Here is a 15,321-nt window from a genome sequence, read left to right on the forward strand (position 1 = left end):
ATAATCAGTTCAAAAGTTCTTTACAATAGTATGTCAAAGTGACAAGGTATCATATAATTACTGAGAAACCAGTAAAACAAAATGTAGCTTTATGAAAAAAGGTTTAACAACTTTTACTTTCAAAGTACTTACTAATATATTTTACTCAAATAAGTATTCTAGCCCCAAGTTGGAAATGTTGCAAACTCTCAAATCAAATCAACATTTTCTAAGGACAGTCTTTTAAAATTTTTTGCAAGGCATGTCAAGTTTTTATGATTTATTAAGAGCATAAAGTTGGTTAATTTGATCATGCATGATCCACTTCTGGCCTAAAAAAAAAGCCATGGAAACAAAAATTTTCACTCCACAATTTTGTTTTAGAAATCCCACTTTAACATATGGGAAAGAGTGTCTTGAAATATTTCTTCTATCAGTCAGTCAACAGACTGACATTAGATTACTTTCTACTGTGTTACTTTTTCTAATGAATATACTTGTGTTTAAATAAATTACAGAATCACAAAACTGGAACGGTAAAAGGGACCTCAATGGTCATCTGGTTTAACTCATACCAGAAAATAAATCCCCATCATGATTCCTGATAAATGGTCACTCAGCCTCTTCCTGAAGACCTCCAAGTTTAAGGAATCCACCTTCCTGTAAGTAGCCCAACTTATTTTTCAACAATTCTAATTGTTAGCAAGTTTTACTTGACATTAAGGCTAAATGAATGCTTCTGGAAGAAGTTACTCAGATAATGTGTATAAACAAGTCTAAGCCATCCAAAAAAACTGCTTAAAGTTGAAGTTGATTCCTGCTACCATTAAGTCAAAATCAGCGTGGAATTTTTGATGGGCACAAAGTACTCACCTGATTGAAAGGCCGAACTCGAACTGCAACTTTTACGCTGTCCATGCTTGCCATTTCAATTATCTTTTTATGGTATTTGGGAGAAAGACACAATTAAGAAAAACGCTCCTAACTTACAATGAGCCAACCTGGTACTGAGTTGTCTGCCAACTTTCTAAATGATTAATTTTTAATGGAGTCATTATAAACTATCAATTATGGGTTATAAATTATTTATAGGCAATCTTCTATAACTCTAGTTTATTCATGAATTCTGGGTCACCACCAATTAAACTTTGCTCAGATACATTCCAGAGACAAAAGGTTTTTTTTTTTTAAGTACTTCATTACCTGTACTCTCTCAGTGAACTGAGTTAACATTTTCTAGCCTCTTCTACTGTGTCCATCAGCACTATTCTACTGCTCCTGAACAAAGGGCTAAAAATACTATGTCTCTGCAGCTCTGCAACAATATAGATGATATAAGCTCCCTGAGTACAAGGGCAGTGAAACAAATATTTGCATTTCTCAAAATATTTAGCACAATGCTAGGCATAAAGTACACTGTTTAATGAATTGTAATTGTAAAGTTGGGGAAAATTATTTCAAACCTCCTCCCCTACCCTTTCCCATGTGTTCTTGTGGAAATGCTAGTGATCAATGAACTAGCCAGTTCAATAAGGATAACCAGGCCCGGAATGATTTAATCATTTGAAAACACAAAGTCTAAGTATATTAAACTAGATATGCCACTGCATATGATAACTACTGTATTACTTGGGGATTTGAGTATGTTAAATAATAAAAGGCACTCCTTCAATACTGTTCATACCTCAAAATCAAAAGGTATAAATAATTTACTAATGACCTTATAACTGCTTAATGCAATAGCTTCTCAGTCTCATCCTTATTGAGAGGATCAACTGCCCTAAACTAAACCAATAGTTCAATCATACTCATTTAAAAGAAATTTATATTCACAAATTAATGAGTTGTAAAAAAAAAAGAGCAAGTATTATATCTACAAAATTATACCAGTAACACACATTCAACTTCTCTCAAAAATGTGACAACATATTGTTAAGTATACAGTTTATTTAACATTCCAATAATAAGCTGTATTTACATATTATATAAATGTATGAAGTCTTAATATAAAATAGAAAAAACTGTATGTGACTGAAGGAATCACACTCCATATGGAGTTACTTTACTTATTGAAGACCATTTATTTATGAAAATTTACAATAATTTATATAAATTATTCTTTTCCAAATTAGATGATTTTTAATAATCCACACAATTCTGATGACTTTACAAACTGGGGTGGGGTGTACATTAAAAACTTGAAAAAAAAATTATAGCATCTTCCTGCGTAAAACTTGCTTTGGAAAGGAAGACAGTTTCCTTTTGCTTCTTCCAAGAGTTTTTTCTGTTGTTTCTGTAGTCCTTCTTGGTTTGCTCTTGGGTGCATCAACTGGGGTTGCCAAGGGAGAAATCAGCTTGATTTCCACAGGGGGAGGTGACCAAGAACCTTCTTTTTCTGTGGTTCTGGGAAGAAGAAGCGGAGAAAAATATATTAAGGTGAAATATCTTATCAAATAGAATTGTTGCGTGGGAGAACAAAAACAAACAAAAAAAAAGAAATTCTGGAATTTTAACATACTGATCATTACTGAATTTACCTTTTGTTTCCTTAATTTTTATTAATTAATACTACCATACAAGCAAAGACTTGATCAATACCTTTCTGATTTTGCAATCTATAAGCAATTAGCAATACTAGTCCAGAGCTGAGAGGGCTTTCTTAGAACAGGCCTAACAAATGTCTAATGGGAACAAAATTTCTGCTCAATTACTTTGCATGTTCTATTTTATTTACAAATAGATACATGCCATTTGAATATTTTCCATATGTATAAATCTATGTATTAGAAATATGGAGATGACAAAGTAAACATCTTAGAAATGGCACTAAGGAAGAAGGGAAAAATCTGTTGGAGGCCTCCAGAGGCATCAATATGGAGATATGGCCACATGGCAAGTGGCATACATGCTCTTGAAGCATAATACAGGGATATGACAAGAAGGCAGGTAGGTGGCATAGCAGGTACTACAATTGGAGTCAAAAAAACCTAAGTTAAATTCCTGTCTCAGATACCGGCTGTATGACCCTCGGTTACTCACTTAACTACTCTCTGCCTGTTACCTCATTTGTAAATTGGGGATCATAATGGTACCTACCCTCAGGACTGTTGTGAGGATCAAATGAAACGGCATATAAAGTGCTTTGCAAACCTTGAAGTAGTAATATAAATGCTAGGTATTTACTATTAGAAAGTCTACTGAAATGCTTTAAAAATTCAGTCATTACATACATAGAAGCAGAAGACACTGATCAAAGAAACAAACAAAAAAAGAAAACTGAACAGTTCACTTTGTTGATGGCATAGTTTTAAATGGATGTTTGCAGCCATGATTTTAAGATTAACGAGGGGTTCCCATGTAGGGATTAAAAACAGCATAAAAACATGCATAAACATAAAACAGCATAAAAGAATGTGGCATTTGACTAGAATCACGCTAAAAGGATTAAGAAGGCTTAATGGATAATGAAAGAAATAAGAAAAATACTTAGACAAAACTTTAAAACCCGGCACTATGAAGTAGACTCTAAATAATGATGAATAACACTATATGATGAATAACAGATGAATATGGAAACAGGGTCAGGAAGAACACTTTATGGCCACAGATCTGTACACAAGAGTGATGTAGTTTGTAAAAGAGAATTTGGGATTCCAACAGAATGGCAACACCACTTCCATTCATCTTTGAAAATCTAGCCTAGGGATGTAACCATCATAACAATATTGAAACCGCAGGATTCTATATTCTACTAATTCTGTCTTCATACAATTTAAATAATAACCTGTAATCCTCAATTACTGCATGAAGTGCCAATCCCTTCCTCCTTCTACCTCCTACTAGGATTTCATCTCTTATTAATCAACCTTACTAATCTAGGTCCAGCCTATTTCAATATGTCTGGAATGCCAATTTGTTGTAAGTACATTTTCCTTTCACCTTGATCTCTTTTACTTGCTTTCCTTCTGTGTCTTGCAACACAAACTTGGGCTCCCCCTACGAAAATTACACTGTTGGCAAACCATCAATATTTTTGTCAGCTTCATTGGTGACTCTAATCTCTCATGTTTGTAATTTTGGCGTTATCTTTTACTTTTCCTGTTGTGACCTACAGACTCCTTTTCAGGCATTTCATTTTAAAAATATTTGTTTTTAAAACTTGTCATTATCTTTGTCTATTACGTTATAAATTGTTACTTTTCTCATAATAATGGAAAGTAGGGAAGCAAAACTAACCAATGTAGTAAATGACGAACCACATTCTGAATCTGACCTTAGGATTCTTATTTCAAGTTCAGTTGCCTTTTTGTGTTATTTTAATTTACACTATCACAGCCATCATGTATATTGTGCTCCTGCTTCTGCTTACTTTGTCTGGAACAATTCATACAAACACTCTCACGTTTCTCTAAATTCCACATTTGCCAAGTCTCACACTAAATTTCATATTCATTAAGTTTTTTTCCAACAATTTCTCAGTTGACGTGCACTCAATATTATTTCCAATTTTTTGCTAACAGAGAAAGTGCTGCAATGCATTTCTTGATGCACAAATAAGACCATGCTTTTTGTTTTTGACTTCTTTAGGGGTATATATATCTCTAGTAGATCGACTGATGGGTCAAAAATACAAGAGACTTACTGAATGAATTCACAAATCCACTAATTATCTGCTAATGAGCAAATCTAATATTCCATAGCCCATCAGCATTGACTATGTTCAGCTTTAGTCATCTTTGCCAATTTGATGGGTGCGAAATGAAACCTTGAGAACTGTTTAATTTGCATTTTTATTATTAGTGACTTTGAATATTTATAAAAATTATGGATAGTCTGCAAACTCCCTCCCCCTTGTTACTTCCTTGCTCAGGCTTGTAAACCTTCCATCTTATTCTGTACCTCTAGTATAACACTTCTCTTGCAAATGTAAGGAAGCATCATTCATTATCAGTGTTCTGGAGTCATGACTGGTCATTATTGATCAGAGTTGAAGTCTTTCAAAGTTTTCATTTATAATGTTGTAGTTATAGAAATTATGTTCTTCTGGTTCTGCTAACTCTGTCCTGCATCAGTTCATACCAGTTCTCCCAGGTTTCTGCGAATATATCCCTTTTATTATTATTATTTTTAGACAATTGGGGTTAAGTGACTTGCCCAGGGTCACACAGCTAGTAAGTGTCAAGTGTTTGGTCTGAGGCTGTATTTGAACTCAGGTCCTCCTGACTTCAGGGCTGGTGCTCTATCCACTGCGCCACCTAGCTGCCCCACCTTTTATTATTTCTTAAAATATTACTGTGCCATACTATGTAAAACATGTTTATATATTCCCAAATTGATGGGCTCCTACTTTTTTCCAAATCCTTTCAATAACAACAAAAAAATTCAGTTCAAGGGCAGCTGGGTGGCACAATGTCAGGCCTGGAGTCAGGAAGACCTGAGTTTAAATCTGACATCAGACACTTACTAGCTGTGTGACTTTGGGCAAGTCACTTAGCCTTGTTTGCCTCTGTTTCCTCAATTATAAAATGAACCGAAGAAGGAAATGGCAAAGTACTCCAGTATCTTTGCCAAGAAAACCCCAAATTGGGTCATGAAGAGTCAGACATGACTAAAAAATGGCTGAATAACTCCCAAATTGATGGGCTCCTACTTTTTTCCAAATCCTTTCAGCTAACAAAAAAATACTACTTACTATATATTTTCTGTGCATTTGTCTTTTTTTTTCTCTTTGTTTTGACCTCTTGGGTCTACTAGTTGTATAGAGGGCCAAAGGGTATGGACAGTTTAGCGACTCTTACTTGGAACCCCTCGTATCCCCACCAGTGAAGAATTAGTTGTGTGTCCCTCCCATAGTATCACTAACATGTCATTTTCCTGATCTTTGTCAATCTGAGTGATTTTAAATTTGATTCCTATCATTAGTGCTTTGCCGTATTTTTTCAGATGACTTTTGATAGCTTAGATTTATGCATCTGAATAGAGAATAGCTCATTTTAATATATTTTAATCAATTCTCTATATATCTGGAATAGGGACAGAAATGACAGCAGTGAGACCTGTGTTTTCACTGGCATAGGGAATTCCTGGATGACGAAACTAGACCAGGGTCATAAAGCTGGTATTTTTCCAGGCAGGACTAGAATCCGGGCATTCTTGACTTTGAGACTGATTTTATATCCACTATGCAATACTACCTCACAGTAGCCATTATACTGGCATGGTGAAAACATGAACAATGAATATTTCTCTAATTAGTAAATCAGAATAGTTGTATTTATATAATTTCTGTGTTATGATAGCTGGACTTCTAGATAGCTTACAGATTCTGTAGTTATTTTGAAATGATTTTCTTTTCTTATCTATATCTTCTGTTGGGTTTTATTGATAATGCACTAAAAACCTGATAATTTGTCAATTTTTTATCTTTCTTTTTACTTATTATTTGGTTCTTCTCAATTTCATTTGAATTTCTAACATTCCTAAAGTAAACCACATTGTCTACAAAAAGTATTGTTTCTCTACTATCTATGCTTATTCCCTCAATTTCTTTTTCTTGTCTTAATTGCTGTAGCTAGTAATTTTAGGAGTATATCAAATAATAATTGTTCTAAAAGACATCCTTACTTTGCCCCTCACCTTAAGCCTGGAAAGCCTCTAGTGATTCCTGTTATTATAGTTAATGTTAACTTTTAGTTCTTGGCAGATACTATTTACCATATTAATGAACAGTCAGTACATATGTTTCTGAATGAATGTGAATAATTAAGATTTTTAAATATAAAGGATTATATTTAGTCAAGAAAATTTTCTGTATCTACTGATTTTTATTATTTTTGTTATGGGGGGACGGTCTAGTATAGCTTTTGTAATATAGAACCAACAATCCTGCATTCCTGAAATAAATACAAATGGGTCATTACATTAATCTGTTTCATGTAGTAGTCTTTTTGTTGATATTTTGCTCAATGTATTTATATCACTATTCATTGAAGATGGTAATCTGTATTTTCTTTCTTTGTTTTCTTCTTCTGTATCAAGATACTTGCCTCACAGGAGATTATTAGGATGTTTTATATCTCTGTTTTTGCAAACAACTTGGAAATATTAGGATAGATTTTTTCTTTGAATACAGAATTTACTGATAAATCAACTTGGTCCTGTTCCCTGCCCCTCCTTTCCCTTCCCTTTTTGGGAGTTTTTTTTTTAATAGTTTACTCAATTTTTAATATTGGATTTTTTCAGAATCTCTATTTTTTGCATCCAGTTAAGATTTTATTTCAAGCTTTTCCAAATTTTTTTTAAAGCCACATGTCCAATTTATTCTCTCTCTCAGTGATGAAAACATTTACAGATTTTTTTCCCCCTCTAATGATTTTTTTGGGTAACATCTCCAAAGTTTTATGTCGTTTTACTGTCATTTTCTTTGCTAAAATTATGTATTGTTTCTAAGATCTGGTCTTTAAACCACATTCTTTAAGATTAGTTTCCATTTAAGTTTGAATCCTTTATTCAAAGGGCCTTTTTAAATTATAACATTTAGTGCATTGTGGTGAGTAAAGAATGTGTAACATTTCAGATTTCCTGAATTTATTTATTTTGGCTAGGCAATGGGGTTAAGTGACTTGCCCAGTCACACAGCTAGTAAATGTTATGTGTCTGAGGCTGAATTTGAACTCAGATCCTCCTGAATTCAGGGCCAGTACTCTATCCACTGTGCCACCTAGCTGCCCCTATTTTCTTTTCTGCATTTTTTGGAGGATTTTATAACCTACCAAATACACAATTTTACAAAGGTACCAATTTAGGAGTTGAGAAATGTGTGTGTATTCCTCTCTATTCTCATTGAGTAATCACTAGAGAGCTAGTCTATGTAATATTTCTAGAATTCTATTGAGATAACTTATTTATTTTGTGAGATCTGACACTGTCTAAAATTCTCCATCAATGGTTAATTTTCTTCTTTAAATACCTGGATGCTATGCCATTTGGTGAACGTGTGTGTGTGTGTGTGTGTGTGTGTGTGCGTCTGTGTCTGTGTGTAGATATCTGTATCTATACATGTATATATCTCCACCTGTGAAAAGATATACATAGATAAGCGTAGACATTTATAGATACATACATGTATACAACTATACAACATATTAAGTATTTCTACTATTTCATTATCTATGGTATTTTCACTGTGATGTAATTCTCCTGCTTTTCTCTTCTCAAGGCAGTTAATTTTGTCTTGTCTGAGATCATGTTTGCTACAATGTCCTTTTCTGTATTTACCTGAAGCACAAAACTGCTCCAGGCCCCTCATTTTAAATCTGTGTGAATCTGTTTCAAGTAGATTTCTTATTAACAATTCACTGCTGGATTCTGCTTTCTAATTCATTCTGCTGCCCTTCTGTTTCACAGATTAATCAATTCTATTTACATTCAAGGTTATGATGTTAACTGTGTATTTCCCTCCATCATATTTTCCTACTGCCCTTCCCAACCTCTTCTTTTAACACAGTCCCAGATGCTGATCTCCAATTCTTCAACTACCTCTTCTTGAAATCTTCCTTTTTGATTCACTAAACAAAGGTGATGTTTGCTTATGACTACTTTTTCTCTGGATTGACCTTCACTATTAAATACTCTTTTCCTGTACCTATCCATTTTTCTTGATGAGTTTAACGTATTTTTACACCACATAATGTACATATGTTTTCAACTGTCTCTTGTATGACTCAGAAAATAGTTAAGTTTTTTGAAAGCCCTACTACTGCCCATCCATTTCTCCATTTTGGATGTTATTAACTCTAATTATATGAACTGTAGGCTAGTCCCTCTCCTTTCTCATTTTTCCTAGTGAATTTTTTAAAAATTCTCTTTTCTCCCTCTATGACATTTGAAAACAGTGGAACTTTGAGGGGACATTTATTTTTTTTATTCCATTTAGAATACAAAGCATTTAACCAGTATTTGAGGTGCTTCCAAATGCTCAAAAACTGTTATCCTGTATTTTGCATTTTAAAAGTTCATGTTGTAAAAGTCTTACGAAAAGATTAATGAAATCAGCTGTATAAATACAGGATAAAGGAGATATGGCTCAATGATGGTTCATGTTTAAAAAAAAAAAGAAAAATCAGGCTGAAAGTTCAATGTCAGTTAGTGATAAGCTTATTAAATAAGCTAATGTCTTAAATTATGTACTATATGCACAGTGCCCAAAACAAAATAAGTCCTGCTATACTTTTCTTGGATTATACAATTTCTGGAATGTTTTGTTCTGTGGAGAAAAAATTTTAAGAGACATTGAAAATTATAGCAGGAAAACCAGAATAGTGAAGTCTCAAAACTATGTTACATGAAGATCAGATGAGGATTTTTTTAGCTTGGAAAAATCTAAGATTTATGGCCAGGGGACGGATATGATAGCTAACTTTCTCACCTCCTGCACTATTAGCAATATGCTAATAATATAATGTTATATAATAATAATAATAATAATAATAATAAGCCCTTTTAAATTAATCAAACCATCAACAAGCAAAGCACTTGCTATGCACTAGGCACTGCTAGGTTCTGGAGATTCAAAGATAAAAATGAAAGAGTTGCTTGTTCACCTAAAATAGCAGAATTGTTATTTTATACACTTTTAGAGTATATAATTATGACATAATAAAAGACTGCTTTCAGGAATTCATGTAAGTACAGTTTATCAATGACAAAAAATTCTGAGTTCCCCAAAACTAATTAAAAAGTTTCAGTTCTTATTCCAGTCTAATATTGAATGAAAACAGATGTTATATTGTTGAAAAGTTTTCCATACTTGCTTGCTTTTGTTTTTGTTGTCCTGATTCGTTTTGCTTTTTGCTTTTCCGAAGTTTCTACTGATTTTGGGTCATTTTCAACTGGCAATTCCTTTGGATTAAAAAAAAAATTTTAAGTACATTAAATACAATGTGAAAACTGACAGAGAAACCAATAGAGAATTACTTCTAATATCATCACATTCACAGCTGTTAGTAACTGCCAGGATATTTGGCATAAAGGGCCAGAATTTTCAACTAAAAACTGAGGCAGCTTTATGTTAATATACATGTGACTGCCACTTAAACTGGCATTAGAGACATGCCTCAAGGAAAAAAAAGGGTATTTTGAGAGATTAAAACCAGCAACAACATAATCCTTACCAGTTCTTTTACAATCTGTGAAAGTTCAGATGCCTGTTTTCGTGTGGTCCTCAAAGTAGGGGGTGAGAAGACAAATTGAGAGGACAAATCTGAAACTAGGCCCTTCAACTGTACAGTGGTTTCTATTTTTTGAGCTTAAAAAAAAATCACAAATACATAATTAAATTTAAGTGCAAAAATCCATGAATAGAAAAATAAAGTTCAGAGCAAATGGTATATGTTATAAAGCCGCAAAAGCATCTCCATCTATACCTGAAGCTAGCATTTACCCAAAAGTGTATTACATTTTTAATCATTGTAATAAGTTGTGTTGGCCAGAGGGGAGCAGCATTAGTAATAATTCCAAGAGGCAATGTGATAGTGGAGAGAGCACTGGATATGGAGTCATAGAACCTGGGTTTAAAAACCCCAGTTATACTACTAATTATCACCTGTATGACCTGAGACAAGTCCCCTGAGCTTTCTGGGCCTCAGTTACTTTATCTGTAAAAAGAAGGGTTGGACTAAAGGATTTCCAAGGACTTTTTTCCTAAATCCATAAGACCCTTTCTCAAGTCAATTCGACTTAACCCAGGTGACTGGGAGTTTATAATGTTTCAACCAGAATAATGTCATTCTGTGAAGATTTCAAAAGAGTAGCTAGAAAGTTATATAAGTTTTCTATTCTGTTATTTTACTCTTCTCTATTCAGTGTTTGGGCTCAAATGTACTGCCATACTATCTTACTCGTCCATGTTATTATTATCTGATTCATGCCTTCCTGGGGATGAGACTCAATCAGTATTTTAGCATAAAGTTAAAAACTTTTGAAACTTTTGTAGCTATTCTGGACTTTACATTGGAATTCAGTTAAAAGACAAGCAGAAATGATAATGATATCAACAAAGGGGCTAAGTAAGCAAAAGATATGAATGTGTCTCAAAGAAGCTAAAATCAAGGTTTATCATGGAGAAATCAAAATGGAATAACTGAGAACCAGATCTCTTTTGTACCTATATACAGACATTGTTATTGCAGAATCTGATCTGTAGCCTTTTCCTTTCTATTCATGAAAGGGATCTCCGAGATTAATATAGTATTTCAGAAGGATGTTCATTTATAAACCTGTGAAAGAAAATTCTTAAATATACATCGAGATCATTTTGCGAACCCTGAGAGGTGATTTTTTACATATTTAAGTTTTGACCTCCCCCTCCCCCACAAATTAATTTTGCTTCTAAAATACTAAGATCCTTAAAAAAGCACTAGTAAAATGACAAAGCCAGGACTTAGAAGGCCAAATTTTCTTACTTTTACTAATCTAGTACTCATGACAATTAAAACTGGACATTTATTAAAATTGACACACAAAACTTATATGCCATAACAGAGGCTTTTATTAACAAAATTAATGTTTTAAGAATGTAAATAAATAGACGTCTTGATTTTACATAAAGCTCTTACATTTACTTCTTTCTTCTAAGGTTCTCTGTATAACAACTCCTCTCCCTATTATTTTATGTTAACTCAAAACAGGTACTTCACTTTAGAAATCACAAAAAGATGAGATTCTCCCTGGAATAAATGTTATTATTTTTTTCTTTTCGCATTAGAAATTAGCTTCACATTTGTGCCGAGTTTGATTAAATACCTTTAACATTTGTTATCTCTTTAATGTGGCTTTGCCTTAACTAGAAACTCATTAACCAATGGATAACTTATCTGAGTTTATTTACTGACTCAGAAGAAAAAAGGAAATTTTATAATAACTACCTAGGGTAATTCAGAATGCATATAAAAACACTAGACAGTTGATATAATTTTTATTCATTAAACATCTCCTAAACAGAAGCAATTATACTTTCTATCACACTTTAGGAAGAACAAATTTGGCTAATTACCTGAAAGGTCTCTTCTATATCTGGAATGGGACAGAACTCTGACATTCTGACATTTATATGGGAATTTACACTGTATCTTTGTGGGGCCACAGTATCAAACAATCTACTTGAAACTTTTTTTTGACCCTCTCACTTGATTTACAAGGTAGCAAACTCAAATTTTTTAAAGGGCAATTTAATGGGAGATTTTTAAAATACAAATATATTAACATATTATGCGCATGACAGAGTTTAAGACACTGTCTTCATATTTCAAGAGTTAGACTGGTCCTAAGTAATGTTCCTTAACTCACCAATCATGTATGTGCTTTTACCTTACTATGAATTAAATTTACTACTAGCTAAAGTATTATTATAGTTACATAACCATAACTTGAGTTTGAATAGTAAACTTATACCACTTAAATAATTACATACATAAGGTTAATCTGCTTTAAAATAAGTATCCTTAATAGGACTGGCAATGTTACAACAATCAATAACTTCCAGATACTAGCTGATCAGAAAGCAAACAAGAGACTCTATTTTTGAAAGAAAAAAAATCATTTTTAGATGGTAAAACTACCTCTCAAGTTTTTAGTTAGGGGATAGGAAGGGTAGAGGGAAACCTTTTTAAGCCTAGAAAAGAACACTTTTGTGTACTGTCACTGGAGAGGCTGAAAGTAGTTTTAAGATTGGTGTTTTTTTGGGAAAAAGCTAATTATACAACTTATTTAGGAAAGTGAAGGAAGTGATGAACAAAGCTCATAACCCACTTGAGACAAGGGAGAGGAAAAACAGAATAGTGAGATGAGGGCCAAAGTAATTATTCAAGATAAAAATATGCTTTGAAGCAGGTAGTTAGTTCAAGAAATAATAGAATTAGTAATTAAAAATTAATAACACATTGGTTATACCCAAAACTATTTGATGAAAAAAACATTACTTTTGGCTTATGAAGAGCCAAAAAAGGAGGAGAAAGAAGCAACTAAAAAAAAATTCAAACTCCTTAGTAAAGAAATTTACAAAAATGCTACCTAGAATATATTATTTGAGAATACTATATAGAAAAACCCAGCAATTTGGAAAAAAAAAAAGTAAAAAACCAATCCTCAATCAGTACTGCTTGACTGAGAAATAAACCACAAGAACTAAAAGTAAATGAAACCAAACCCATTTAAAGAGAACAGAAGTATGTTCATTCTTAAATGATACATTTTAGTCTTCATACAGTTAGGTCTTAAAACAATCCCATGAAAGCCTACTTTAAGCTTTAGACTCTGAATGGAATTTATTTTGGTCTGAAATAAAAAAAAGTGTACCTCTTGTCTTCCTTGTAACTTTTGAAACAGGTGAAGAAAATAAAAAAGAGTCAGTTTGGGGGTCAGAAAAGTTAGGGAAAATTATAGTCTTGCTGGATCTAGTCCTTGTATTACGAGAAGAATTGGTCAAACCATTATCAGCATGCAGTACTTCTTTGCTTCTGGAGTCCTTGAGGGTTATTTCTTCATCTGTGCTTCCTTCTGATACGGAAGGAAGTTTATTTTTTCTCCTTTGATTTTCAGTCACTTTTGTCAACTTCCTCTTAGAACTCAATGTTGTAGTCAGTCCTCCATCTGGTAATAAACGGTTGTTTTCTGAGGTTAGGTTTCCAAGATTATTGCCAGTTTTACCTGGAGTGATTCTTGTAGATCTTCTCAGGGTAGGAGGAGTCTGTTTCTTCTCAGTACTAACTTCTTGAATTTCTTGATCTTCTGATGGATTTACTCTTCTTGGTCTGCCACGTTTCCTAGGTGTAGCCGGTGTCTTAAACTCTGTTTCAGAAGTCAGTTCAGATAAATCATGTTGAGAATGTTCTCTAGATACAGAGGTGTTATTCATTCTCCTTCTGCGTCTCCCACTCTGTTGGATAGGGTGCTTCTCTTCACTGGATGCACTATCTTGATTAGGACCAACATTTTCAGAGAGTTCCATGTTAGTGCTTCTTAATTTCCTTCTACTTCTGCCAGGACTGGCTGCTAATTTAATGTTCTGGTCATTTAATAATTCACTACTCTCTGGCTCCTCTACAGATTTTTTTGTTCTTCTCAAAGTTCTTCTTGTAGCAGAAAGAAGCTTAACATCTTTACTATGGGGAGTTTCTTCATTTGATGATTCAGAAAGTTGAGACGATTTCATCCTCAACTCTCTCTGTGAAGTTGTAGAATCTTGTAATTCCTGTTCAATAGCAATTTTTAATGTATCCAGATTAACATTTTTTTTCCTTCGTCTTCTAGGAGTGACAGAATCCTGGGATATGTTCTGAGAGGCTGCTTCAATTTCAGCAAAGGCACTTTCAGATATCTCAGATTTTTCTTTTGTTTTCCTGGTGCTTCTCTTTATAGCAGAAAGCTCTAGTACTTCAGGTGTTGCAATGTCTGAGGACTTCTCCTCAAGTTTTGATCTGGACTTTAGATTTTTGATGCTTTGTCCTCTTGTTCGTGTTCTGGAAGGTATCATGCCACTGCCTTGACTATCATTTAAATCTACTAGATTTGTTTCCTTCTCTGCCTTGGTGGAACGCATTACCTTCTGAGTTATTAAAGGCATGGTTTCAAGGATAGTTTGTTCTACTGTGTCTGAAGCAAATTCTTTATTCCTTGTGTCTTTAATGACATCTAGTAAATTTTCGGCAATAGCAACCTTAATCGGTTCTGGCACATATGGTAATGTCTCCACAACATTTTGTGACTCTTGATCATTTATTCTGACAGGTGCCAAATCTTTAAGATGTTCACCTTTACCACTGTCATCACTGTAATCTTTCTCCTTCTCAGCTGCAATATTAGCTGTTTTAGCTGACACATCAGATGTGGCACAATCTCCTGTTTCAACTTCTCCTTCTTCACCTTCCAATATCAAGGTAAAGTTGCTCTGAGTCACAAAAAGCTCTCCATCTACTTCAGCCATGTCACATTCAGCAGAATCTTTGCTATCAGGTAAGCCACAAGTGAACTGTTGCTCAATGGTATCAAAGTTATACTGAAGTTTTAGAGTTCTTGAAGGATACAACTCATTCAATGAAAGTGTCCCAGTCTCTTTTCCTGATGCCAAGGCTTCAACTCTTTCATGTTCAATCACCTAAAATATATTAAAATATAAAATCTATTAAGAAACATCTCCATAAATGAATTTATTTCAAAGACTTAACAAGAGTTTTGGAGTCAGTTTTACCCTAACTTTTCAATCATAAACTAGATAATGAGAATATATATATAAGACATAGATATACCTATAAAACACATAAGCATTATTTTAAAATATGGGATTTT

The 15,321-nt window shown here is 33.5% G+C and overlaps 2 protein-coding genes across 2 annotated transcripts in view; both read right to left on the minus strand.

Annotated features, from left to right (window-relative positions):
* LOC110205503 (kinesin-like protein KIF28P) overlaps positions 1–1,773 on the minus strand; it is a 59,136-nt gene extending 57,363 nt beyond the window's left edge. The window contains exon 1 of the mRNA XM_020982118.2: positions 853–1,773. Within this exon, the coding sequence (XP_020837777.1) occupies positions 853–906 (54 nt within the window). The 5' untranslated portion in view covers positions 907–1,773. The remainder of the gene's footprint in view (positions 1–852) is intronic.
* Positions 1,774–1,908: 135 nt separating this feature from the next.
* The window catches only part of AHCTF1 (AT-hook containing transcription factor 1), a 118,765-nt gene continuing 105,352 nt past the window's right edge, over positions 1,909–15,321 (minus strand). The window contains 4 exon segments of the mRNA XM_020982117.2: positions 1,909–2,382; positions 9,788–9,879; positions 10,152–10,285; positions 13,333–15,130. Of these exon segments, the coding sequence (XP_020837776.1) occupies positions 2,190–2,382; positions 9,788–9,879; positions 10,152–10,285; positions 13,333–15,130 (2,217 nt within the window). The 3' untranslated portion in view covers positions 1,909–2,189.

The sequence above is a fragment of the Phascolarctos cinereus genome, unplaced genomic scaffold (genome assembly GCF_003287225.1).
Source record: "Phascolarctos cinereus isolate Bilbo 61053 unplaced genomic scaffold, phaCin_HiC Scaffold_5;HRSCAF=322, whole genome shotgun sequence".
NCBI classification, from domain to species: Eukaryota; Metazoa; Chordata; class Mammalia; order Diprotodontia; family Phascolarctidae; genus Phascolarctos; species Phascolarctos cinereus.